At 41.4% G+C, this 25,159-nt stretch overlaps 1 protein-coding gene across 3 annotated transcripts in view; it reads left to right on the forward strand.

Moving 5' to 3' along the window:
- Window positions 1–1,574: 1,574 nt before the first annotated feature.
- SLC44A3 (solute carrier family 44 member 3) overlaps window positions 1,575–25,159 on the forward strand; it is an 84,551-nt gene continuing 60,966 nt past the window's right edge. For 2 of the 3 annotated variants that reach the window (XM_082614623.1, XM_082614624.1), the window contains exons 1-5: window positions 1,575–1,875; window positions 2,338–2,445; window positions 5,801–5,943; window positions 8,152–8,288; window positions 9,217–9,310. In XM_082614623.1, the coding sequence (XP_082470749.1) occupies window positions 1,849–1,875; window positions 2,338–2,445; window positions 5,801–5,943; window positions 8,152–8,288; window positions 9,217–9,310 (509 nt within the window). In that variant the 5' untranslated portion in view covers window positions 1,575–1,848. Of the gene's footprint in view, window positions 1,876–1,971; window positions 2,130–2,337; window positions 2,446–5,800; window positions 5,944–8,151; window positions 8,289–9,216; window positions 9,311–25,159 lie in introns of those variants that run through there. The other variant, XM_082614625.1, reaches the window with a different exon arrangement.

Genomic DNA, 25,159 nt, shown 5'->3' on the forward strand with positions numbered 1-25,159 from the left:
CATTCCTGGACCAACTACAAAGACCAAAGTTCAAACCCAAGACCCCTTGTATCCATCTTACTTCTGGCTTCCAATCTGAGGGATGAGTCTTCACAACTGACAGGAAAGGCAAGAATGATGAAAGGTCCCGCAGGCCTGGGTTGATGGTCCTGGCCCCTCTGGAGCCTCTACTAATTGCCTCTCTAAGGTGAGCCGTAATTCCTGGAAGGGAAATTGCTTTATCCATTCCAACATCACAGTATTTTAACCATAGAGTGTCAGGCTCTGGTTCAAAGCATGCTGGGAACTCAGCCACAGGAGCTGGTGAGGAAGGGAAGGAAGCTTGAGAAACGTGGAATGAAGGCTGGGAAACCAGACCTTTCCCAGGTGCTGGCCCCAGAGCACAGCATCAATAAGACACACCAGCTGAAGCTTAGCTCAAGCCTTAATCTGCACCTGGAGTACCTGACCCAAAGGGTAATGGTCAGACACTTGAAAGCAAAGCAGGCAATTTGAGTGGTTCTAGTTGCATCCCTGGCTGGACTGGGACAGGAGCAAGGGTCCAGGATCTTTGGCTAGAAGTTAAGGAAGGTGCCAAAGCGTTGGATTAGAATATCAGGAAAGACAAGTGTGAGAATCCTGAGAAACCTAGGGACAGATTGGCAAAAGAGGCAGCATGAGGGAGGGGATGAAGAGATTCACGTAGAAGAGGAGAAAATGTTACGACCAAAGTGTTACAGAAGCACTGGGGGCCCAGATGGGGTCGGAGAGGAGACTGAGGGGGAGGGAAACCATGAGAGCCGGCACCTTGGCTATGCTAATAGCCAGACACAACCATCCTAAGGCCCAGCAGGGAGTGTTGCTCCTGAGGAATGGATGGGCTCAGGTTGAGGGAGTAGGGAGTAAAAAAGGAGAGAAGGCAAATATGTTCAATAACAGGTACATGCATACAGTGTTAGAAGCTTCCTATGTGGAGACTAGGAGGTGGCACGCGTTGTTATTTTCTCTCTCTGTGTGTGTGTGTGTAACATATAAAAGTAGAAAAAGTAATTTAACGGACCCCCATGTATACTGCCCCCAACTTCAGCAAGTATCAATTGATGGTCCATCCTCAGACTCCCCAGGCTTTTAATTCTTGTTTTACTTCCTGGAACCCGTGGTTCCTCCAGCTGCTTTAGTTTCTCCAGGTCACGCCTTATGGGAGAGAGCCGGCAGCCCCTGGCCACCATCCTGATAGAAAGCGGACCACCGCGACAACTCCTCGAGTCTCGTGGTGGGGTTCAACTCCTAGCTCTACAGTTTTCTCGCTGTGTGTCCCCGAGCAAGTCACATGGCTGCTGTCTGTGCCTCAGTTTCCCTCATCTGTAGACTGGGGATAACGGTAGTTTCTGCCTTTTTGATTGTTTAATAATGTCTTAAAGCAGTTAAAACAGAATCAGGGGCAGGGTAAGGGCACTCACCTGTTAGCTATGTAGATGTAATTCAGCACCCCACCCTGGCCCGCCCTCTGGAAGGGTTTGTTGAGACTTTCGGCTTCCTGCTCACTGCGGTGGCCGCCGGCTCATTACGCCCCAGAGAGGACGCGCCCAGGGTCGTGGCGGGGCCAGCGGGGACCTCGCGCTTCAGCGGGCGACACGGGCTTCCCGGGCGCCGCATCGCGAGGAGGTTGAAGCGGGCGGCCCGGGTGCTGGCGGGGGCCGGAGGCCGGGGGCCCCTCGGGGCAGCACCCGGGGCCAAGTCCGTGGCGCTCGCAGGCGGCCGCGGGGCGGCGCTGCGCCCCTTCCCCCCGCTTGACTGCCGGGCCCCGGGCCGGCCCGCCGTGGGCTCTGCGTGGGCTCCCAGTGCGCGGCCCCTGGGGCGGAGCGCAGGATGCAGTGCCTCCGCGCCGAGCACCTGGTAAGGCCTGTACCTGGCCCCGGGGGAGGGACCGCGGGGGAAGGCTCGGGCCCCTCCAAACACCTGCCCTCCCGGACGCTTCCGCCTCCCCGGATCCCCTCGGATCAATACCCACCGCCCTCCCCTCCCCCCGGCGCCGCCGCGTCCTGGGGGCACCTGGCGGGGAGGACCTCGGACCCCACTCCTGGGGCGGAGGTGCGGGAGAGGCTGGCCGCCCAGCACCAACTTGGGGCCGCCTCTAGGGGCACCTCCAGGTAAGCACTCGGCGACTGGGACCTTAACATCCGCTCTGCACAGGTGTTTCAAAGGCTCCATGAGAGCTTCAGGCGGCCACGTTTAAAAAAAAAAAAAAAGGAATGGGTTATTCTGAGCAGTCTTCAAGTAAGTTTCGATTCATTTACCAGGTTGGGACCTATATGATTATCCTCTTTTCCTCAATACTCTTCCTTCTTTTTCTGGAAGGTTTCCACGGAGAGAACCCCCAGGCAAAGACAGTGGCGACCTCAGATTTATAGGAAATGCACAGATAAGGCCTGGTTGTTCCTGTTCTTTCTCTTTTGGGCTGGTTTGGTAAGTGTGAGCACCTGGCAGGGAAGAGACCGGAGTATGTGTGTGTGTCCTGAGATAGCTGTGCCCCAAATGTAAATAGCGTCCCCAGGGCCTTTTCTGTGGAGAAGGCTCCGGGTGGTACGAGGTTAAAGTTTGTGCTTCAGGGAGCAATCTATCTACCAGTACCGCAGGGTAAACAGCAGTTCTCTGAAATTCCTGGCAGGTGTCTCAACCTCCTAGGCTCGGTAAATTGGAGAGGCTGGCTTATGCCTTCTAATGCGAGACTCCATTAGGAAATGAAAACCACCGTTTGCAGTGGGATTGTTATTTAATAGGCCAATATGTGGTCTCATTATCCCAGCTCACTGAGGGGAAGTTCTTTTACCATCTCATCTCAGTCCCCCAAATATTGAAAAAATGTTCCTCTAACAAAGGGAAATCCAGTGTAAGCCTAGAAATATCAATAAATTCTTCTTACTTTAGCTGAGTGTAACGCCCTCTCCATATGTTGTGTTTAGCAGCTAATAGGTAAACAAGCCTTTGCTGTAAACCCTCTAGTTTGATAGGTAATGGGATTCCCCCTTCCTACTCTAGTTTCCAGGTGTGTCTGATTGATGGTAGACCTCATCATGCTGTGCCATTTTTGTCCTGGGAGGGTCTCTTGGAAGCTGAATCTTGTAGCCTTTGTACTTATTTTAGAGTTGTAGGTAACAGCAGAAAAAAGCTCACTCAACTTCTTCAAAGATTATGTTCATGAAATCATCCATTCCAGACTGAGCCATGCAATTTGCTGCGTGGTAAATGATCAATCTATAAAGCTGGACAATAGCTATCACATAATTACCTCTGTTGAAGGGAAACAAATTTGAATAAACCCTAAAATATATTTGTTCTTCTTTCCAAATAAGAAAGGCATTTATTCAGTTGTTGACTTACCCACTGGTTTCTCACAGGCAGATGGGTAACAGGCACAATGGAAGGTTGGTCCTTAAAGGCGTAATTGAATGTTCTGTGTTGCTTCTATTATGACCCTTGGAGCTCTTCTCTAGGAGCTGCAAGAAACTGTACCTACAACACCTCCACCTAAACTTGCCCACAGATGCTGGTATTTCTCTCTGGATCTGCTATTGTATAAATGCAGGGAGCAGCTGTTTTGCCAGTACCTGGCAGCTTTGAACTTGGGCTGTTAATGATCTTCCCTAGCCCCTCTACAATTCAAACCTAGTGCAGCACTACCAAACCTTCAACAAACGGCTTTCCGAGGAAAGGATATGTAGGTGGCCCATCACAGCCTGAAGAACTAAGAACCATCTGAGAGGTGGTACAGAGCTAGAAACTGCTTTAAATTTATATGTCCTTTGCAAAATAAATCTGAAATGCCCACATTCTCTTTACTATGTTAAATTTGAATAATGATAGTTCTTCCTTAGGTGACTAGCTTTTAGTACCTTTGCAACATTTTTTTAACCACAGCCAAGATAGCAAGGAGTGCTTTTTCTCCCTCTCTGCTGTTCGGCTTTCTGGTCTTTCTTGTGACATCCTGACCAGTGACAAGGTACATGCGGGATGGGATTATTGATGGTGCTGCCCTGAGTTAGGGCTAGACAAAGGAGGTTTGGGGTGAGGGGGCAGAATTCTAAGCAGGGACAGTCTATTATAAACAGAAAGAGTGCCAGCCTTTCTTTATATGTGCGTAAGACACAGAACAGAACAGCTCAAATCCTGGACCATCTCTGCCTCTACTACCTCTCCAGTGTCCTCTCCCACCTTGCCTTTTCTTATTCATCTTTCAAGACTCCTTTTTCTAGATCTCCCCTAGTATAGTTGACGGTGACCTCCTTGATAACCCCACCATAACTGCTATACACGCCTACTGTTTGGAATTGCAATTGTGTGTTTGAAATTGGAAAAAACTTTTGATGGTTTAAAGTAGTAGTAGTATGACAGAGACTCAGGATTACCCAAATCTGTTCCCCCCAGAAACCCCCCCCCCAAAAAAAACCTTCCACTCCTCCCCACAAGCTTCCCAAGGGGGACATTAACATAAAGAATGCTGATAAATGGGAAATATCACTTCATTATTAGATCTCTGGTGAGCTGGGCAAAAGCCCAGGACTCCTTTCCTCCCTCTAAGTCCAAAACCAATCAGGATCTGACCACACTCCAGAAGGAAGGGCAGGAGGGCAGCACTCAGGGGCTGGGTCAGCCTATCACCTCAGCCACATGGGCCCACGGTCACACCCAGGGCCACAGCCTCAGAGTAAAGGGTAAGGGGTCTGTCCACCGGCAAGGGTGACCCACTCGCCCTGGAGTTTGACCTCAAGACTGAGGGGGTGCTAGCGGAGTAGGAGGGGCAGAGAGCCTCCTTCCCCAGGAGGCCAGCTATTTATAAGCCCTGAGCCCTGCCTGTCTTCTAGGCCGAGTTCCTCAGGGGCAGGGGTTCGGTTGTGTTTGTTTCTATGTCCCTCAGCAACAGAGTCTCTAGCACACACTGGGCACTTTAAGACTGTTATTTTGATTCCTAAATTAGTAATGAATGTAGAGTATCTGAAACATATTTGACTTTGGGACAACGTACCTTTGGAACATATGATACCAGTGCTATAGATTCCAAGTATTAAATGGTATTCTACACATTGTAGATTGAGAAACTTACAACACTAAGCTTATGTTATAGGAAGATACAGACTCAATCCGAGTAGAGGGCCCGTCAATGCATATTAAGGGAACAGTCGTTTGAGCTGAATATTTTAAATAGTCCACATTCATTACGGAATTGGACAAAAGTGACTATAGATTGCATGATGTTCTTGTCCAGCAGAACTCCTGAGACTCTTTATCTTGTGTATTTTTAAGGACTTAACTCCAAAACACCATTTTCTCACTTGTTATGGACAGAGGGTTAGAATCCCCTAAATACAAGGTAAAAAGAAAAGTTGAGGGAGGTGGAAGGAAGTAAGGGTTCGACAGATGGATAGAACCTCAGGGAAGGCAGCATAGCCTTGCTTATGACCTTAGATAAAACAAGAACCTCAAGTGGAAAAAATTGAATTATCCTGGTGAACTTAGGCCAAGAAGAAAAAAATGACAGACTCTTGGAGAAGAAGGTGAGAAGCACAAACTGGTGAGAAAATAGAGAGGAATCTGCTTCAGTGTTTTAGAATGTTCTCCCTCCCTAACCTGTTAAAGCACATACCAGAGGAGCAGCGCGCTAACTGCTCTGATTTGCTGGTATTACTGATGAAGGAGGAAAGTGCAGTGATGCTGGGGAGATTCGTTTCCACCCCGTTCCATTTTATATCAACATCCAAGGATATGGGGGACCGGTTTCCAGCCCTTGGCCAGGCTCTCATGGCGGCTACTTGGGTCTTGCCAGGTGTTCATCATGGGCTACTCAGTGACGGCTGGGGCCACAGGAAGACTCCTCTTCGGCTACGACAGCTTTGGCAATGTGTGTGGCAGGAAGAACTCCCCAGTAGAAGGGGCCCCTCTTTCGGGGCAGGACATGACCCTAAAAAAGTAAGTTTTCAAGTAAGTCCCCAACCTACAGAGGGGCTAGATTTCAGAACTTTGTATAAATTAGTCGTTTGAGCCTGGAAACTTTTCCCACTCAAAACTCTGTCCGCCCGACTCAGGAGAGGGAGGCATGTGTGTGGTAGTAAGGACACAGGTTTTAGAATCAGCCAGTCCTAAATTGAAATTGGGCAGAGTACTTAACCTCTCTGAGCTGAGTTTTCATCTTTTTAAACTGGTTATTAGACCCACCTCACAAGGTTGTTTTAAGGATCCACTGAGACACTGCATAAGCTAAGGCTTAATACATGTTAGTTGTCACTATTATTAGCCATAATGTATCAGAATCATGTTACTAATTATACACCATCCACAGTGTTGTTTCTATGTGGAAATACCTGAATCCCACCTGAAAATGCTGGGGACCTGTGTCCCACTCCCTCCCCAGCCTACACTCTCAGCTACGGCACTCTCAGCTTTGGTGTCTCACATTTCTCCCACCGACTCCAACACAGAAACAAAAAAGGGAGAGAAGAGACAGGAATCCCCTGAGGGGAGAGAAATCCCTGGCCATGATTTTCTAAGATGGATACAGCTTTGTGATAATTTCAAGACTTAATAATCAAAAGCAGCTCCTAGGAAAGAAATCTTAAAGGTCTAGATAGGTCCTGAGTATAAGTTTAGAATCACCAAATACAAATCTCCAACCAGGCCTCCTCTACCCCTGAATTTGCTCTTGAAGAGGGGGGCTTTGCACTGCTGAACATGGACTGCCTGAGGGGCATTTCCCCCTGCACTTGTGGGTGTCACTCACAAAGAAGACAGGAGAGGAAGGGGCTCCCCAGATGCACCTGTGCTCCTGTTTAGACATTGTATTCGTAATGCAATGCTGGGAAATAGTCATCCCCTTTGAAATGAAAAGTACATATTTTATTATTCTCAATAGCCAAAAGGTAGAAGCAACCAAGTGTCCATCAGCAGGTGAATAAATAAACAAAATGTGTATATATATATACTGGGATATTGTTCAGCCTTATAAAGGAAAGCAATTATGACACATGTTACAAGATAGATGAATCTTGAGGATATTATGCTAAGTGAAATAAGCCAGTCACAAAAAGATATTTTATGATTCCACTTATATGAGATATCTAGAGTAATCACATTCATAGAGACAGAAATTAGAATGGTGGTTGCCAGGGTTTGGGAGTGATGAATTATTATTAAATGGGTACAGAGTTTCAGTTTTGCAAGATGAAAAAAGTTCTGGGTGGTAGTGATTGCTGCACAGCAATGTGAATGTTCTTAATGCCACTGCACACATAAAAGCTTTAAGATGGTAAAATTTTATGTGTATTTTACTACAATTTTTTAAAATTAATAAGTAGAATAAAGTACGTACTTACGTATTTATCATACACCTAGGAAATCTGTTCCCCCGTCTCCTGTTACACCACCCACCTTTCTCCCAACCCCAACTGGAGGAAAAAGAAGCTTCTGGCACCCCTTCTCCATTCCCTCCCCTGGAGGACTGCCTACAGGGCTCTTGGTCTGACATTCCTCTGCTCTCAGCAACCCGGTTAAGTGTAGGGCATGGGCCTGAGAGCTGCCACTGCCAACCAGCATGTGACCCTGTTAATGTCAACAACCAGTTTTGTTCTTGTGCCCAGTGGCTGGGCAGCTGCAGCAGGAAGGGTCTCATGAGTTTCCTGCCTCAAACTGGGAGGCAGGGGGAGGGGTAAGCCTTTAATTCACAGCCTCGGTCTCCTCCTCTCCACTTCTCACTTCCCTGGGTTCAGCTATTCTCTGAGGTATAATTGAACACTGTTGGGTGCAAATATGCTTTCTGTGGACTTCATGAGTAGTTCATGCACTGGCCTCACCTAGCAAACCAGGGACAGTTTAATCAGTCCTTTCCCTTCCTCAGTGACTTCCTTGGAGAACTCCCTAGTGTTAATCAACGTCCCAGAAAATGCTGAATCTGGAAAAGGGAAGTTTTGTTAACATTTGAATATGGTTCCCAAGCTGTACAACTCCATAGATGAACCCAGGTAGGCATAATACATGTTAAATTATGTGGAAGTATTTGATGATGAAAGTTTGCCTTAATTATTCCTACATTTGGTAGCATGTGGATATTTTTAAGTACCACAATCAAACTCAATGACAGGAAATGCTCTACGACATTCTTCTCCTTTTTCGTTTGTCTCCTAGACACGTGTTTTTTATGAATTCCTGCAACCTGGAAGTCAAGGATGTGAGGTTCAGTTCCACCATTCTGTGTGTGTCCAGCTGTCCTGAAGAGCAGCTTAATACCCTGGAAGAGGTCCAGCTCTTTGCAAACACCAGTGGTAGGTACCGAGGGATGGGGTACACTCTTCCTTCTGAGGCTGGGGACCACAGCAGGGTAACCTGTGCAGACCTAGATAACTTGCCCTGCCCTGGCTTTCTCTGCAAAACTGGAAATTGTCCTTCTGTGGGTGCCTCTCCTTGTGTAGGAAGGGCCATAAACATTTTCTCCTGAGTTGTTCAATTTTATTCAGGTTTATCTGGAATTCATCTGAAACCCTAGCTGTTCTCTGCTAACTGCCAGGGACTGGTCTGCCGTAGAGAGCGGGAGGAGACAGCAGACATTTAGGGCCCAAAGGCAAGGTCAGATGGAGGTCAGAGAGCTCTGTGCACTTGGCACATCCAGTCCTAGAGAGGCACCCACAGGCTTTGGGTTGAATTGCCGACAGGCATGTTCTTTCATTAAGATATTCGGGCCATGGATAGTTTCACTGACCAGTGGGATAGCCTTAAGCTGTTCCAAAAGCATTTGTGTAACTTGCTCTGAGCCTGCTTTTCAGATTTATATTTTAAGCGTTAGATAAGCAAAGGAAAGTAAAAAGAAATTCGAGACAACCCACTGCAAATTTCATCTGACTGTGAAATGGGGTGCCAGAGTTTTAAAAACTGTTTGCAAGGCTGGGTTAAAAATATGAATCCTATATAATAATTCATCTTCCTATCATTTTAGTACCTATCATATAACTTTCAGTTTTGAATTTGGCATTTTGGAGAGAGAAAAAGAGAGGACCTAGCTCAGTCTCAGTTTTGATGCTGATTCTTTTTGTCTTAGGTCATCCAGAGACCTGTTTTCTAAACCTGAGTGATTTATTCTGGGTTTTTTTTTTTTTTTCCAGTTTGGTAAAATGACTATGGTTTCCTTACTGGCTCCCCTAGAAAGATGAGCACAATGTAGGAAGGTGGTACAGTCTGTGTGTCTTCTGCTTCCAGGGTCCTTCCTGTGTGTTTATAGTTTGAATTCCTTCAACTACACCCAGAATCCAAATGCAGACTCGCTGTGCCCCAGGCTACCAGTTCCTCCAAGGTAAAAGCTTCCATACATTTTCCTTATCCATTAACAAAAGTTATTGGGTACTTGGTGGGAGGCTGTTACCCTTCTGGGTATCACAGAAAGCAGCGCAAAGGAGATATCCAATAGAGCCCCTGCCCGCAGGGAGCTTACGGTTTACAGAAGGCCAGGGATAAACAAGGAGGGGCTATTTGCAATATACATATTGGCTTAGGACAATGGATTAGAAACCAGGCTAAATAAGGAGAAAACTCAACAAACAGTAAAAATACACGTAGTCTTCAAATGACAACCCTGGAGCTAGCAAAGAAGTACTATATGAATTATTACCAAATGAATGATTTTATAAAGTAGTTGGTGTGTTTTTTCTACTCCAGCTATTTATTACAAAGTAGAAATCATTTACTTTTGCTTTTTTATTGCAACCAGACATTGTTAGTTTTTTTTAGCTCTAGATTTCTCCATAAGAAACAGGCCTTGGTGGACAAGGCCAAATGAGTCCACACCTTTCTTCTCAATGAGAATAGAAAACAGGTCCTTCTCAAGAACACCACTCAGCGAACTGCTTTCAGCATCTTATTCATCCCAATCAACTAGGGCAGTACTTGGCACAGAGGAGGGTCCCTATAATTAAAGTTGTAATGGTGAAGCAGTAGTTGCGCTGCCATGGTAAATGGCTCACATGTGAGCCATTGAGAAGACTAAGGGGGAAAATGCAATTAATAATCATTGCCACCATCAAGATGCTGAGATGTACTGAAGGAGGACTTGGGTTTATTTTGCATTACCATTCTTTTGAAAATTGTACATATGTTTACAGTGAATGAGACCTCCGTGCAAAATCCCTTCAAGATAATGACAATTTAAGTAGAACCAAGGCATCACGCCAACCCCCTACTATGGTGTTCATCAAACGCGTGACTGGGATTCACAGTAAGACATGTATTACATCACAACCCCAGTATACATACCTTCATACATACTTCTGTATTTGGAACAGACATAAAAGTCTCACAAAACAAGACTTCCTCTTACTGCATATGATTCACACTAATAGTTTCTATTCTATTTCACTTTTTTAAAAAGTAATCTATTTCATAATCTTCTAACAGGTTGCAAATGCAGCTTGAAAAATTCTGAGATAGCAGGTGCTAAAAAATGAGACTTTGACAGAATAGGAGGAAGAATATAGTTAACCATCCTTGTGCCCTTCTTTTCTAAAATAAATACTTTGTGTTATAAGTAATTGAAAGAGGGGAGAATTATTTCCAGAGGAGAATACCATATCATTTTTCTATAATATCTTATTTTTTTAATTCTGATTTTTGTTAGATGTCATAAGCATGTCTCAATGAAACATAACTAAATCCAGGGGAAAAAACCAAAATGCTGTAGTAACTTGAAAGAAAATTATTTAACAGGCGGAGAGAAGTTTTTTTAACTTTATACCCTTTGACCAACATCTCCCCTTTTCCCTCCCTCCCCTGTGGTGACTACCATTCTGTTCTCTGCTTCTGTGAGATTAACTATTTTAGATTCCACATATAAGTAATGTAGTGCAGTGTTTGTCTTTTGAGAAGGATTTTTTAAAGAACACTATTTGTAACTGGACCCACAGAAGGAATTGAAAGAGAATAGAATTTTTAAGGCTGTAATTTAACCAGAGTTGGATAAACTCTCCTCTTACTGTAAATGGGATGGTAACTGTAATTCCATGGGAAGCTTATATCTTGATATTGATGATGATAACAAACATCTATTGAGCTCTGATACTTGCCAGGTACTTTTCTAAGCTCTTTACATGTATTAATTTACTTGGACCTCATAAAACCTCTGTGTTGTGGATATTGTTTCAACCCTATTTTACAGCTGAGAAAGCTGATGCAGAGGTAGGTTAAGGTTGCACACGTGGAAGAGCTGGCATTCAAACCCAAACAGCGTCCATATTTGTTCCTATAACCCAAAACACACAATCAAGACTTCGTTGGTTTTATTTTGCCTGACAAATGGCCTCCTTAGGCTCACACCAAGCTTGGTGGGGGGCGCGTTGGGCCGGGAGGATGGTCCTGTACACTGTGTCCTCGGGGCACCATCTTTTCTACCACTCAAGCTGATCCTACTCCTTTCACCCCTTAAATGCAGACCTTTCCAACACTAACTTTTCAAGTGAAGACAAAACTGCTGATTGACTGGCTTTTCTTGGATGGAGTTAGGGAGATAGAAATAGGCTCCAGGGCTCCATTTCCTTTTCCTACACAAGCAAGTGGTTGTTTTAAGATGGAAATTATCATATTTATCATGGAAGAGCAGTGCCAAGAGTGAAAAGCTTGAAAACATGAGAAGTGTGGCTATACGGCCAAAGCACATTTTCTAAATACCTCTTTTTGACTAAGCCAATTGTTTCTTCTTTCTGGGTTGGTCACGTGAGGTATAACATACCCTTTTAGAGCAATGACTGAATATCAAGAAGATTTGTATACCTAAGAATGAGCTTCTAAGAGCAGTGAAAAAATACTGCAGAAGATAACAGGCATATCTTTTTCCTTTTGCTGTTCAGTGTAATATTTGTATTTTGAGTCCCCCATATATTTAAAATGTAAAAGGCTTGGGCTTTTCCCTCCAGTAAATTCTGTTTCTAGCCTCTCACATTGGTGCCTGTGCATGTCACTGCATTGTTTGCTTGAATAAATTCCATATATGAGTCACCTAAATATACAGTCAGCTCTCCAAATTACTTCCAGCATATCTGAGTGGCTTTGCTGTTGGGGAGAGGAAAAGCAGAAGTGGGGAAGAAACCACAGTTTGTGGCCAATAGACACACACCCTGCCCCAGCTAATGAGGTACTCCATAGGCAGCTACCTGGTCAGCCACCTACCAGCTAGCTGGTCACCAGGGGTGACCCACACTTTACATGCCTCTCTCCATCACTCTCCGGGGTAAGATGGGTCATTCTTTACCAGTACAGGGAAGTTAAATGCCTAAAAAGCACCATGTTTAACAAACTATGTTGACAAAATTAAGCTCTTAGGGAAAGTTATGTTTGGGGAAAAATAAAATGACATTGAATCTATATATCTGAACTTATTTTTCAGAAACACTAAATGAAAGTTCAGAAAACATTTTCTTTCAAAACAATTCAGATTCTTTGGTATTAAGGCTGTTTAGTAAAAGCAAAGAAAAAGAAAATAGAGGTTTAGAAATTGGAAAGCAGGAGGTAAAATTATTACTCTGTAGGTGGTAAGAAAATTAAATGAAAAGCTACAAATGACAAGAAACTTTGGTGGCAGGGAACAAGATAAATATACTGAAATCTGTAGCATTCATATGTTTTTTGAAAAGACTCCTTTTACCATAGCAAGAAAAAGCACCTACAAAAACACAAAAGTGCCTAGAAATAAATTTAACAAGAAATGTACAAGAGCCACAGGAAGAAAACTTTCATATTCCTGAGCTACAAAGAAAGCTTGAACAAATCAGAAGACAGAAATTGTTCTTGACAGTATGACTCAACATTATAAAAATGTTACTTCTCCCTACATTATTAAGATGTTATTTCTGTCTAAGTTGAGCTATAGGTTTATCATGATTAAAATAAAAATAATAGCAGGAATTTTTCAGTAGCTAGATAAGCTGATGTAAGTTTGTAAGGAAAAAAGTTTCTTAAATGGCCAAGAAAAATCTGAAAAAGAAAAACAATGAAGGAAAACCAGCGCTTCCAGTTTTTAAAACAATGTTTAATAATTAAAATGCTGGGTACTAGTTCATATGTAGAAAGATCAGTGAAAGATATTATATAATCCAGGAATAGACCCAAATTCTTATAAGAATTTAGTAAATGATAAAAAAAAAAATGGGCCTCCCTGGTGGCGCAGTGGTTGAGAGTCCGCCTGCCGATGCAGGGGATGCGGGTTCGTGCCCCGGTCTGGGAGGATCCCATATGCCGCGGAGCGGCTGGGCCCGTGAGCCATGGCTGCTGAGCCTGCGCGTCCGGAGCCTGTGCTCCGCAACGGGAGAGGCCACAACAGTGAGAGGCCCGCATACCACAAAAAAAAAAAAAAAAAAAAAAAATGGAATCTCAAATCAGTGACAAAAAGATGGACTATTCAACATGTAGGTTGGGACAGCTGGGTAGGCATCCAGAGGGAAGAGCTGGATCTATACCTCATGGCTTATATGGATAAATTCCAAATGGATTAAAGATTTAACTTATAAAGTGAAAACAGGAAGTACTAGAAGGCATGGGAGAATTCTCTTATAGCCTGGAAGTAAGGAAGGCTTCTTACCATGACTTAAAACTCAGGAGGCATAAAATTAAAAATTCATTGACTACATTAAAAGCAAATATTTCTGCATGACAAAACACTAGAAGCAAAATTAACAGGCAAATAACTTGCTATTCATATAAAAAAGATTAATCTCTAATTTATGAAAGGTCTTACTAGTCAACTTTTAAAAGACCAATATCTCAATATAAAAATGAAAAAAAGAATATGAATAGATGCTGCAGAGAAAAAGCACAATATTTTTTAAAGATACTAAAAAAGAATGAACCTCCCTCACGATAGGGTAAATTCCATTTAAGACTAATGTTTTCACCCCATAGACTGGCAACATGTTAAAAAAAACAACCTTGGCAAGAGTGTAGGGAAATAGGCACTTCCATACAACCCTGAGGCAGGATCCTGAGGGTAATTCATCAATATTCATCAGTCATGAAGGTACATACATTCATTAATCTTTTACTGAAGTATGGTTGATTTACAATATTGTGTTAGGGGACTTCCCTGGTGGCACAGTGGTTAAGAATCCACCTGCCAATGCAGGGGACACGGGTTTGAGCCCTGGCCTGGGAAGATCCCATGTGCCACGGAGCAACTAAGCCCGTGCACCACGACACTGAGCCTGCACTCTAGAGCCTGCAAACCACAACTAAGGAAGCCCACGAGCCTAGAGCCCGTGCTGCGCAACAAGAGAAGCCACCGCAATGAGAAGCCCGCTCACCTCAACTAGAGAAAGCCCACGAGCAGCAAGGAAGGCCCGATGCAGCCAAAAATAAATAAATAAATAAATAAATAAATAAATAAATTTCTTAAGAACTCCTAAAAATATATATATTATGTTAGTTTTGGGTGTACAGCATAGTGATTCAGTAATTTTTTTCTGATTATATTGATTATATGTTGTTATAAGATTGAATATAATTCCCTGTGCTATACAGTAAATCCTTGTTGCTTATCTATTTTATGTATAGTAGCTTGTATCTGTTAATCCCATACTCCCTTTCTCTCCCCTTTGGTAACCACAAGTTTGTTTTCTATGTCTATTAGTCTGTTTCTGTTTTGTATATAGATTCATCTGTATTATAATATTTTTTAGGTTCCACATTATAAGTGATATCATATAGTATTTGTCTTTGGTATACTAAGTATTATACTAAGTATAATATTCTCTAGGTCCCTCCATGTTGCTGCAAATGACAGTATTTCATTCTTCTTTGTGGCTGAGTAATATTCCATTTTATGTATATACCACATCTTCTTTATCCATTCATCTGTTGATGGACATTTTAGGTTGCTTCCCTGTCCTGGTTATTATAAATAGTGCTGCTATGTACACTGGTGTGCATGTATCTTTTTGAATTAGAGTTTTCATTTTTTCTGGTATATACACAGGAGTGGGATTGCTGGATCATATGGTAGCTCTAATTCTAGTTTTTTAAAGGAACCTAAATACTGTTTTCCCTAGTGGCTACACCAATTTACATTCCCACCAACAGTGTACAAGTGTTCTCTTTTCTCCACACCCTTTCCAGCATTTATTATTTGTAGACTTCTGATGACAGCACTTCCAACTGGTGCAAGATGATACCTCACTGTGGTTTTGATTTACATTTCTCTGATAATCAGCAATGTTGAGCATCTTTTCATGTGCTTGTTGGCCATCTACATTTCCTCACTGGAAAAATGTCTATTGAGTTCTCTGCCCATTTTTTAATCGAATTGTTTATCTTTTCAGTATTGAGTTATATGAGCTATTGGTATATTTTGGATATTGACCCCTTGTCAGTCTCATCATTTGCAAATATTTTCTCTGAATCCATAGGTTGTCTTTTCATTTTGTTGATGGTTTCCTTTGCTGTGCAAAAGCATTTAAGTTTAATTAGGTCCCATTTGTTTATTTTTGCTTTTGTTTCCTTTGCTCTAGGAGACAGATGCAAAAAAATATTGCTACAATTTATGTCAAAGAGTGTTCTGTCTATGTTTTCCTCTGGGAATTTTTTAGTGTCTGGTCTTACATTTAGGTTTTTAATCCATTTTGAGTTTATTTTTGTATATGGTGTTATAGAATGTTCTGATTTTATTCTTTTACAAATATCTCCAGTTTTCCCAGCACCACTTATTGAAGAGACTGTCTTTTTTCCATTGCATGTTCTTGCATCCTTTGTTGTAGATTAATTGACCATAGGTGTGTGGGTTTATTTCTGGGCTCTGTATCCTGTTCCATTGATCTATATGTCTGCTTTTGTGCCAGTACCATGCTGTTTTGATTACCGTAGCTTGGTAGCATTGTCTGAAGTCTGGAAGGGTTTTACCTCTAGCTTTGTTCTTTTTTCTCAATATTGCTTTGGCAATATGGGGTCTTTTGTGGTTCCATATAAATTTTAGGATTATTTGTTCTAGTTCTGTGAAAAATGTCATGGGTATTTTGATAGGGATTGCATTAAGTCTGTAGGTTGCCTTGGGTAATATGGCCATGTTAACAATATTACTTCTCCCAATCCAAGAGCATGGGGTGTCTTTCCATTTCTTTGACTCTTCTTCAGTTTCTTTTTCAATGTTTTACAGTTTTCAGCATATAGTCTTTCACCTCTTTGGTTAATTTTATTCCTATGTGGTTTTTTTTTTAATGAGATTTTAAATGGGACTTTTAAAAATTTTTGATATTTTGTTATTAGTGTAAAGAAATACAACAGATTTCTGTATACTAATTCTGTATCCTGCTACCTTGCTGAATTCATTTATTACTTCTAGTAGTTTTTGTGTGGAAACTTTAGGGTTCTCTACATAGAGTATCATGTCATCTGCAAATAGTGACAGTTTTACCTCTTCCCTTCCAATTTGGATACCTTTTATTTCTTTTTCTTGTCTGATTGCTGTGGCTAAGACTTCCAATACTATGTTGAATAGAAGTGGTGAGAGCGGGCATCCTTGTCTTTTTCCTGAATTTAGTGGGAAGGCGTTTGTTTTTCACTGTTGAGTATTGTGTTGGCTGTGGATTTGTCATAAATGGCTTTTATTATATTGAGATATGTCCCCTTTATACCCACTTTGGTGAGTGTTTTTGTCATGAATGAATGTTGAATTTTGTCAAAGTTTTTTGCACCTATTAAAATGATTATGTGGTTTTTGTCTTTTGTTAATGTGGTGAATCACATTGATTGATTTGTATATGTTGAACCTTTCTTGCAACCCTGCAGTTAATCCGACTTGATCATGGTGTATGATCCTTTTTATGTATGGATTTGGTTTGCTAATATTTTGTTGAGATTTTTGCATCTATATTCATTAAAGGTATTGGCCTATAATTTTCTTTTTTGGTAGTGTCTTTGTCTGGTTTTGGCATCAGCATGATGGTAGCCTCATAGAATGAATTTGTGAGTGTTCCTCTCTCTTCAACTTTTTGGAATTGTTTGAGAAGGATAGATATAAGTTCATCTTTACATGTTTGGTAAGATTCCCCAGTGAAGCTGTCTGGTCCTAGACTTTTGTTTGCAGGGAGTTTTTTTTTTTATTATTACACATTCTATTTCACTTCTAGTAATGTGTGTTCAAATTATCTGTTTCTTCTTGACTCAGCCTTGGCAGGCTGTATGTTTCTAGAAACTTTACCATTTCTTCTAGGTTGTCCAATTTGTTGGCATATAACTGTTCATAGTATTTTCTAATGTTTTAATATTTCTGTGGTATAAGTTATTTCTTCTCTTTCATATCTTGTTTTGTTTATTTGGATCCTCTCTCTTTTCCTGTTGGTGAGCCTGGCTAGAGGTTTGTTGATTTTGTTTATCTTTTTAAAAAACTAGCTCTTGGTTTTATTGATCTTTTCAATTTTTTTATCTCTATTTTATGTATTTCCTCTCTGATCTTTATTGTTTCCTTCCTTTTGCTGACTTTGGGTTTTGTTTGTTCTTTTTCTAATTCTTTAGGTGACAAGTTAGGTAGTTTATTTGAGATTTTTCTTGTTTCTTGAAGAAGGCCTGTATCACTATGAACTTCCCTCTTAGAACTGCTTTTACTGCATCCCATAGATTTTGTAAGGTTATATTTTCATTTTCATTTGTCTCGGTATTTTCCAATTTCTTCTTTGATTTCATCATGGTCCATTTTTGTTTGTTTGTTTTTGGGGGGGTTTTCTTTAGTAGGATGTTGTTTAGTATTTTCTTCTTTTTCTTTCTGTATTGGATTTCTAGTTTCATACTCTTGTGGTCAGAAAAGGTGCTTGAAATAATTTATATCCTCTTAAATTTGTTGAGGCTTGTTTTGTGACCTAGTACGTGGTGTATCCTGGAGAACATTCCATGTGCGCTTGAAAAGAACGTGTATTATGGTTTTTTTGGATGTAGTGTCCTGTAGATATCAGTTAGTTACAACTGGTTTATTGTGTCATTTAGGACCTCTGTTGCCTTATTGATTTTCTGTCTGGATGATCTGTCCATTGATGTCAGTGGAGGGTTAAAGTCTCCTACTGTTACTGTATTCTTGTCCATTTCTCCCTTTATGCTTGTTAGTATTTGTTTTATGTATTTAGGAGGTCCCATACTGGGTGCATAATATTAAAGAGTGTAATATCCTCTTCTTGTATTGAACCCTTTATCATTATTTAATGTCCTTCTTTGTCTTTCTTTATGGCCTTTGTTTTAAAGCCTATTTTGTCTGATATGAGTATTGCTACCCCTGCTTTCTTCTTGTTTCTATTTACATTAAATATTTTTTTCTATACCCTCATTTTTAGTCTGTGAGTGTCTTTTGCCCTGAAGTGAGTCTCTTGCAGGCAGCATATTGTAGTTTCCTGTTTCTTTTATTCAATCTGCCATGCTATGTCTTTTGAGTGGAGCATTTGGTCCATTGACATTTAAAGTAATAATTGATAGGTATGTATTTACTGCCATTTAAATTCTTGTTTTCCAGTTGTTCTGTAGTTCTCCATTCACTTCTTCTTCTTTTTGTTTTTCCTTTTGTGATTTGATGACTTTCTTTTGTAGTATGCTTGAGTTCCTTTCTTTTTGTTTTTTGTGAATCTATTCTGTTTTTTGTTTTTTGGTTTTTTTTTGGCGGTACGTGGGCCTCTCACTGTTGCAGCCTCTCCCATTGCAGAGCACAGGCTCCGGACACGCACGCTCAGCGGCCATGGCTCATGGGCTCAGCCGCTCCGCAGCATGTGGGATCTTCCCAGACCGGGGCACGAATCCGTGTCCCCTGCATCGGCAGGCGGATTCTCAACCACTGCGCCACCAGGGAAGCCCTCTATTCTGTTTTTGATTTGTAGTTACCATGAAGTTCAAGCATGTTGACCCACAACTATATCTATTTACTTGCTTTAAACTAATAGTCATTCAAGGTCAAACACATTCTAAAAGATCTACATTTTTATACTCCCCCCCTCACATTTTGTGCTTTTGATGTCATATTTTACATCTTCATGCTTATCCTTTTCCTATTTATTGTAATTACAATTGCTTTTTCAATTTTTTATTGTTGTTTAATCTATGTACTGGCTTATTTAAGTAATCTTCAATCCTTTTATATATTTGCCTTTTCTATTATGATTTTCCCTTTCCTATAAATTCTTGCGGGTTTTCTATTTAGAGAAGACCCTTCAATGTTTCTTTTAGGGTAGGTTTAGTATTGCTGAATGATTTTTGTTTTTGCCTTTCTGGGAAATCTTTATCTCTCCTTCTGTTCTAAATGATAATCATGCTGGGTGGAGCATCCTAGGTTTTTCCCTTTCAGGACTTTGAATACATCTTGCCACTCCCTTCAGGTCCTGCAAAGTTTCTGCAGAGAAATCAGCTGATAGTCTTATGGGGGTTCCCTTGTAACTGACCCTTTGTTTTTCTCTTGCTGCCTTTAGAATCCTCTCTTTAACTTTTGCCATCTTAATTATGATATGTCTTGGTGTGGGTCTGTTTGGGTTCATATTGTTTGGGACCCTCTGTGCTTCCTGCACCTGGTTATATGTTTCCTTCTTAAGGTTTGGGAAGTTTTCAGCCATAATTTCTTCAAATACATTTTCAATCCCCCCTACCTTCTCCTTCTGGAACGCCTATTATGTGTAGGTTGGCACATTTTATATTATCCCATAGATCTCGTATGTTGCTTTCATTTGTCTTCATTTGTCTTTCTATCTGCTGTTCTGATTGGGTGATTTGCATTATTCTATCTTCCAGTCACTTATTCATTCTTCTGTGTCATTTATTCTGCTACTAACTGCTTCTAGATTGGTTTTTATCTTGGCAGTTGAATTGTCTCTTTTTGATTGGTTCATCTTTATAGTTTCTAGCTCCTTGTTACAGTGATCTGCATTTCTATCAATAATCTTTCTTAATTCAGTTATCATTTTTATTGCCAACCTTTTTAACTTGGGGTGTAGTGGATTGGAAAGGTCTGTTTCATTGTTTGTTCTTTCAGGGGATTTTTCTTTTTCATTTAATTGGGAGTAGTTCCTTTGCCTTTTCATTTTATTTAACTTTCTCTGTCTTTATAAATTTAGGAGACACAATTATCTGCTGTGGTCTTGAAGGGGTGTTTTTATGTGGGAGCATCTCTGTGTAGACTGCATGTCCAATGTCTTTGGTGCAAGTTGCTGGCTTGGGTATGGCTGCCAGCCAGGTCTTTCCTCAGAGTTTGCTGGCCATTATCCCCTTGATAGGAGGTGTAGTTCGTGTTGTAGTTTCTAGACCCTGTGCAGGATATGAGGTGGGGCTTCCCTTCTGCTTTGTGGCTGTTGTCACCCTGTCAGGGGCAGGGTCTCCTCCCCAGTTGTTGGATTAGAAGCCCTGAAGGTCACGTTCAGTCAGGCTCTATTGCCCTTGAGTGCGTGCCCCACCCCTAGGGAGGTGAATACTAAAGCAAGTGAGGCCCGTGCGGTCACAGAGGACCTGTGGGCCCCCACGGCTCTGCTTAGAAGCAGCCCAAGATTGCATCCCTTTCTCTGTTGTGTTCATCCCAGATCTGGTGCAAGGCTGTGGTGTGGAGTGGGCTGGGGCTTCAGGTCAGGACGTTGTGGCTGCAGGAGTTTAGGTGGCTGTGCTCCCACCTGCCATCTATGCTGCTTCGGTGCCAGTTTTCTACCAGGACCTGTCTGCCCCAGGTCTAGGGCTAAGCTGTGGTGTGAAGTGGGCTTAGCTGGGGTGCTGTCACTGGGAGATATTCTGCTACTCCTGAATGCACTGACAGTGGCCATCACCGTCCCACCCGGACTGCATTCCAGGCCCTCTGGGCTGTGTCTGTGTAGCTAGATGAATTCCCAGGGCCTGTCTGCCCGAGATTCAGCCCTTAGCCTCTGTGTGCTCTCGTGACACCTCCCTATGCTCACCCTGACAGTGGCCACTATGGCTCCACTCGCCCCATCCATGCACAGTAGCCTCTGTGGCTTCACCTGGATCACACCCCAGGTGACCTGGTCTGGTTCTGCATAGCTAAACTGAACCTTTGCCCTGATCTCGCAGCAGGCTGTGGTGTGGAGTGAGCAGGGCCAGGGTGTTTGCCCCTTCTGATTAAGAAGTGCGACGAGGCAGCAGCCACCCGTGCATGGCTCTCTCCACCCTGACGGTCAGCAAGACAGCAGTCACACACTCCTTGCAAGCAGAGTCTAGGCTTCTCTAGCCCTTCTGTCTGTCGCAGCAGATTTTCCAGCAGGAAAGGGGGCTTGTCTTCTCCACACAGGAGCCCAGGACTCGGATGCCCAGATTGTGGCTTGACCTGCTTGCTCCTCAGGGGCACAGGTCCCAACCCAGTGCCTTTTCTGTCCTAACTGGTTATGTAGAAATCTTTCTTGTAGCCTTGGTGGTATAGGAGTTCTTCTGCTGGTTTCCAGTTAGTTTTCCATGAGAATTGCTCCACATGTAGATATATTTTTGATGTGTTTGTGGGGGGAGGTGAGCTCCACATTCTCCTGCCCCGCCATCTTGATCCCCCTCCTTACATTCATCGCTTTTTAATCAAGCATTTCTACTTCTAGGAATTTAATCTTCAGGTATACATGTACCAGTGTGAAATGACATTTGTATAAGGTTATTCAGTGCAGCCTTTATGATAGCAAAATAATTAAAGCAATCTAAATGGCTTTCAATAGAGGCCTGCTTAAATAAATAATGGTATATCACTTAATGTAACACTATTTTGCTCTTTTTTTTAAATAAGAGACTAGCAAGCTGGGAATAGCTGAGAACTTTCTCAGTCTGATAAAGGGCATCTATGAGAAATCTATAGTTAGTATTATACATAATGGTGAACTATAAAATGCTTTCCACCTAAAATTAGAAACAAGGCAAGGATATATGTTCTTACCACTTCTACTCACCACTGTAATAGAGGTCCTAGGAATTGCAATAAAGTAAGGGAAAAAAATAGATTGGAAGAGGCGAAACCATCTTTATTAATAGATGACCTAATTGTTTACATAGAAAATCCAAAGGAATCTACAAAATAATTACTTAGTAAATTTAGCAAATCTTCAAACTACAAAGTCAAGTTACATTTCTATGTATTAGCAGCAAACAATTAGGAAATAATTTTGAAGTCCATCTTCAGCACTATCAAAAATGTATAGAATAACTAGGAATATATTTAACAGAAGACATGTAAGCCCTCAACTGAAAACTTTGATAAGACATTGCTGAGAGAAATTAAAGAACACCTAAATAAGTAGAGAAATATACCTAATTCATGAATTGGAAATTTTAATATTGTTAGGATGTCTCTTCTCCCTAAATTGTTCTATAGATTCAACACAGTGCCCCAATATAATTTTTGTAGAAATTGACAAGTTTATTCTAAAAAATATAGAAAATGATAAAGACATAGGTTCACACACACACACACACAAAAAAAAAAACTTGAAGAAGAACCAAGTTAGAGAGCTCATAACACCTGATTTCAAAAGTTATTATAAAATTACAGTGATTAAGGCAGTGTGGCATTGGAATGAGGATAGACAGATAAGTGGATCAGAATAGAGAGCCCAGAAATAGAGTAACATATACATGGCCAATTGATTCTTAATGAAAGAGGCAAGGCAATTTTATAGGGAGAAGAAGGCTTTTCAACAAATGGTGCTAAAATAAGTAGAAAGACATGGGGGAAAATGACTTGGTCATTTTGATTGTGGACTCTTACCTTATACTGCACACAAAAACTAATTTTAGATAGATCCTAGACCTAAACCTAAGAAGCTAAAACTATAAAGCTTCTAGAAGAAAAATAGAAGAATATCTTTGCCACCTTGAAGCAGGCAAAAATTTGAGAGGGCACACAAAGCACTATACATAAAAGAAAAAAATGATACATTGGACTTCATCAAAATTAAAAACTTCTATTCCTCTAAAGATACCATGAAGAAAATGCAAAACAAACAAACAAAAAAAACAAGCAACAGTCTTGGAGAAAATATTCACAGTATGTATATATGACAAATGCTTACATCCAGAATATGTATATAAAGAATTTCTTTAAATCAGCATCTGCAATATTTTTCTTTAAAGGGCCATATAGTAGGTATTTTAGGCTTTGTGGACATTATCATCTCAGTAGGCACTAGAACTTAACTCTGCCAGTGCAGGGCAAGGGCAGCCATAGAAAATGCATAAAGAAATGGATTGTGTTGTGCTCCAATAAAGCTTCGTGTACAAAAACAGATGGTGGGCTGAATTTGGCTGATCCCTACTTTAAATCAATAACAAAAAGTCAAACAACCCAATAAAACCAGGCAAAAGACTTGAACAGACACTTTTCAAAAGAAGATAAACAAAGAGCCAATAGGTACATAAAAAGATGCTTAGTATTGTTAGCCATCAGGAAAATGCAAATGGAAAATACCATGAGATACCACTACGTGCTTACTAGAAGGGCTCCCATTTTAAAGGTGAACCATATCAAGTGCTGGTGAGGAGGTGGAACGTCTCAGCCATTGCTGGTGGGATATAAATGCTGCAGCCACTTTGGAAAAAGTTTGGTGCTTCTTATAAAGCTAAGCATACACTTTCCATATGACCCAACAATTCCACTTCTAGGTAGTTACTTGGAGAAATGAAAATGTATGTCCCTAAAAAGACATATACGAATGTTGCTAGCAGCTTTTTAAAAATTATGATGGTGATGATGATGCATCTTTTTTAAACTGAAGTATAGCTGATTTACAGTGTTTCAGGTATACAGCAAAGTGATTCAGTTACACACACTATATATGTATGTATATAAATATATTATTTTTCAGGTTTCCATTATAGGTTATTACAAGATATTGAATATAGTTCCCTGTGCTATACAGTAGGTCCTTGATAGCAGCTTTACTTTTAATAGCTCAAAACTGTAAACAACTCAAATGGCAATCAACAGGAGACTAGACAAACAAGTGGTAGTATATTCATACAGTGGAATAGTACTCAGCAGTTAAAGGAATGATCTGCTGATACATGTGACAGCTGAGTGTAAGAAGCTGGACACAGAAGAGTGCATACTATGTGATTCCATTTAAATGGGATTAGGCAAGAGTCAAAACTAATGTTTAGTTATAGAAATCAGACTAATAGTGCCTGTAAAGGCATGGAGATTGATTGGAAGGGGGCATGAGGGAACTTTCTGGGGTAAGAAAGCTGTTCTGCACCTTGAAAGGGCTGGTGTAATTGTCAAAAGCCACTAACTGTATGTTTAAGATCTGTACATTTCACTATATGTAAATTTTACCTCAGTAAAAATAAGAGGAATCTCTTATATTCTAATATGAGCAGAGCTACAAGATGTATTAAGTTAAAAAAAACAAAGCAAACTATAAAGCAGTATGCAGTGTACCACCTTTTCCATAAAAAGGAAATATCATAAGTGTGACTTATGTGTTTATATACATATAAGTATGTATACGTGTGTGTGTATATTTGCTTGTATAATCATTACATCAGATATAACCTATAGGATGTAGTTAGAAAGCTACTCTAGTTTTGTTTCTCTGTCTCTTTCAATTTATTCAGCCAGACTAGTTTTTTCTCTGCCCCTGAATGAAAACACAGTTCCCAAGACTTCTCTGGTTACTTTTAGGTAGTAAGGACTCAGTCACTTTAAGTGGTAAGAGACACTTTCAATTCAGGAATTAAAATGCTCAGCGTAGTATGAGACTTCAGACTTGACCAGAAGTTGAAGCTTCTCCCTCCCCCAGGTTGGGTCAGGAGCAGGGGGACGGCTTGGGTCAGGGGAGGTGCAATCCTCTGCTTCTCTCTCCTCTCCTGCTTCCTCACCCCTTCCTTTCCCAGCTTGCTAAAATGGGCTTCTGACTCTTGGGGCTGGCACACCAAAAGTGAAGAGAAGACAGAAGGAGCCAGGAGCATTTTTACTTGACTAGTACTGATTCTAGGATGAGTCTTCTGGGCTTGGGAGATGTTCCAGCCAGCTTTCTCCATGAAGCACTTTTCGGGTTATTTGGAAAGTTCCACCAATGGGCTTTCTCACCAGCAGTGCCCCTTACATGGTCGAGTGTATCTCTGCTCTGGCTGATCATTGCCCCATTCCTCTGGTTGGGCCTTCCCCTTTCCCAAGGCACTGAGCAGCTACCCACAGCTTCTTTCCGCTAAGGTCCCCACAGTCGTCCATGTAGCC

Source organism: Mesoplodon mirus, assembly GCF_964341445.2.
Source record: "Mesoplodon mirus genome assembly, chromosome: 3".
Classification (NCBI taxonomy): Eukaryota; Metazoa; Chordata; class Mammalia; order Artiodactyla; family Ziphiidae; genus Mesoplodon; species Mesoplodon mirus.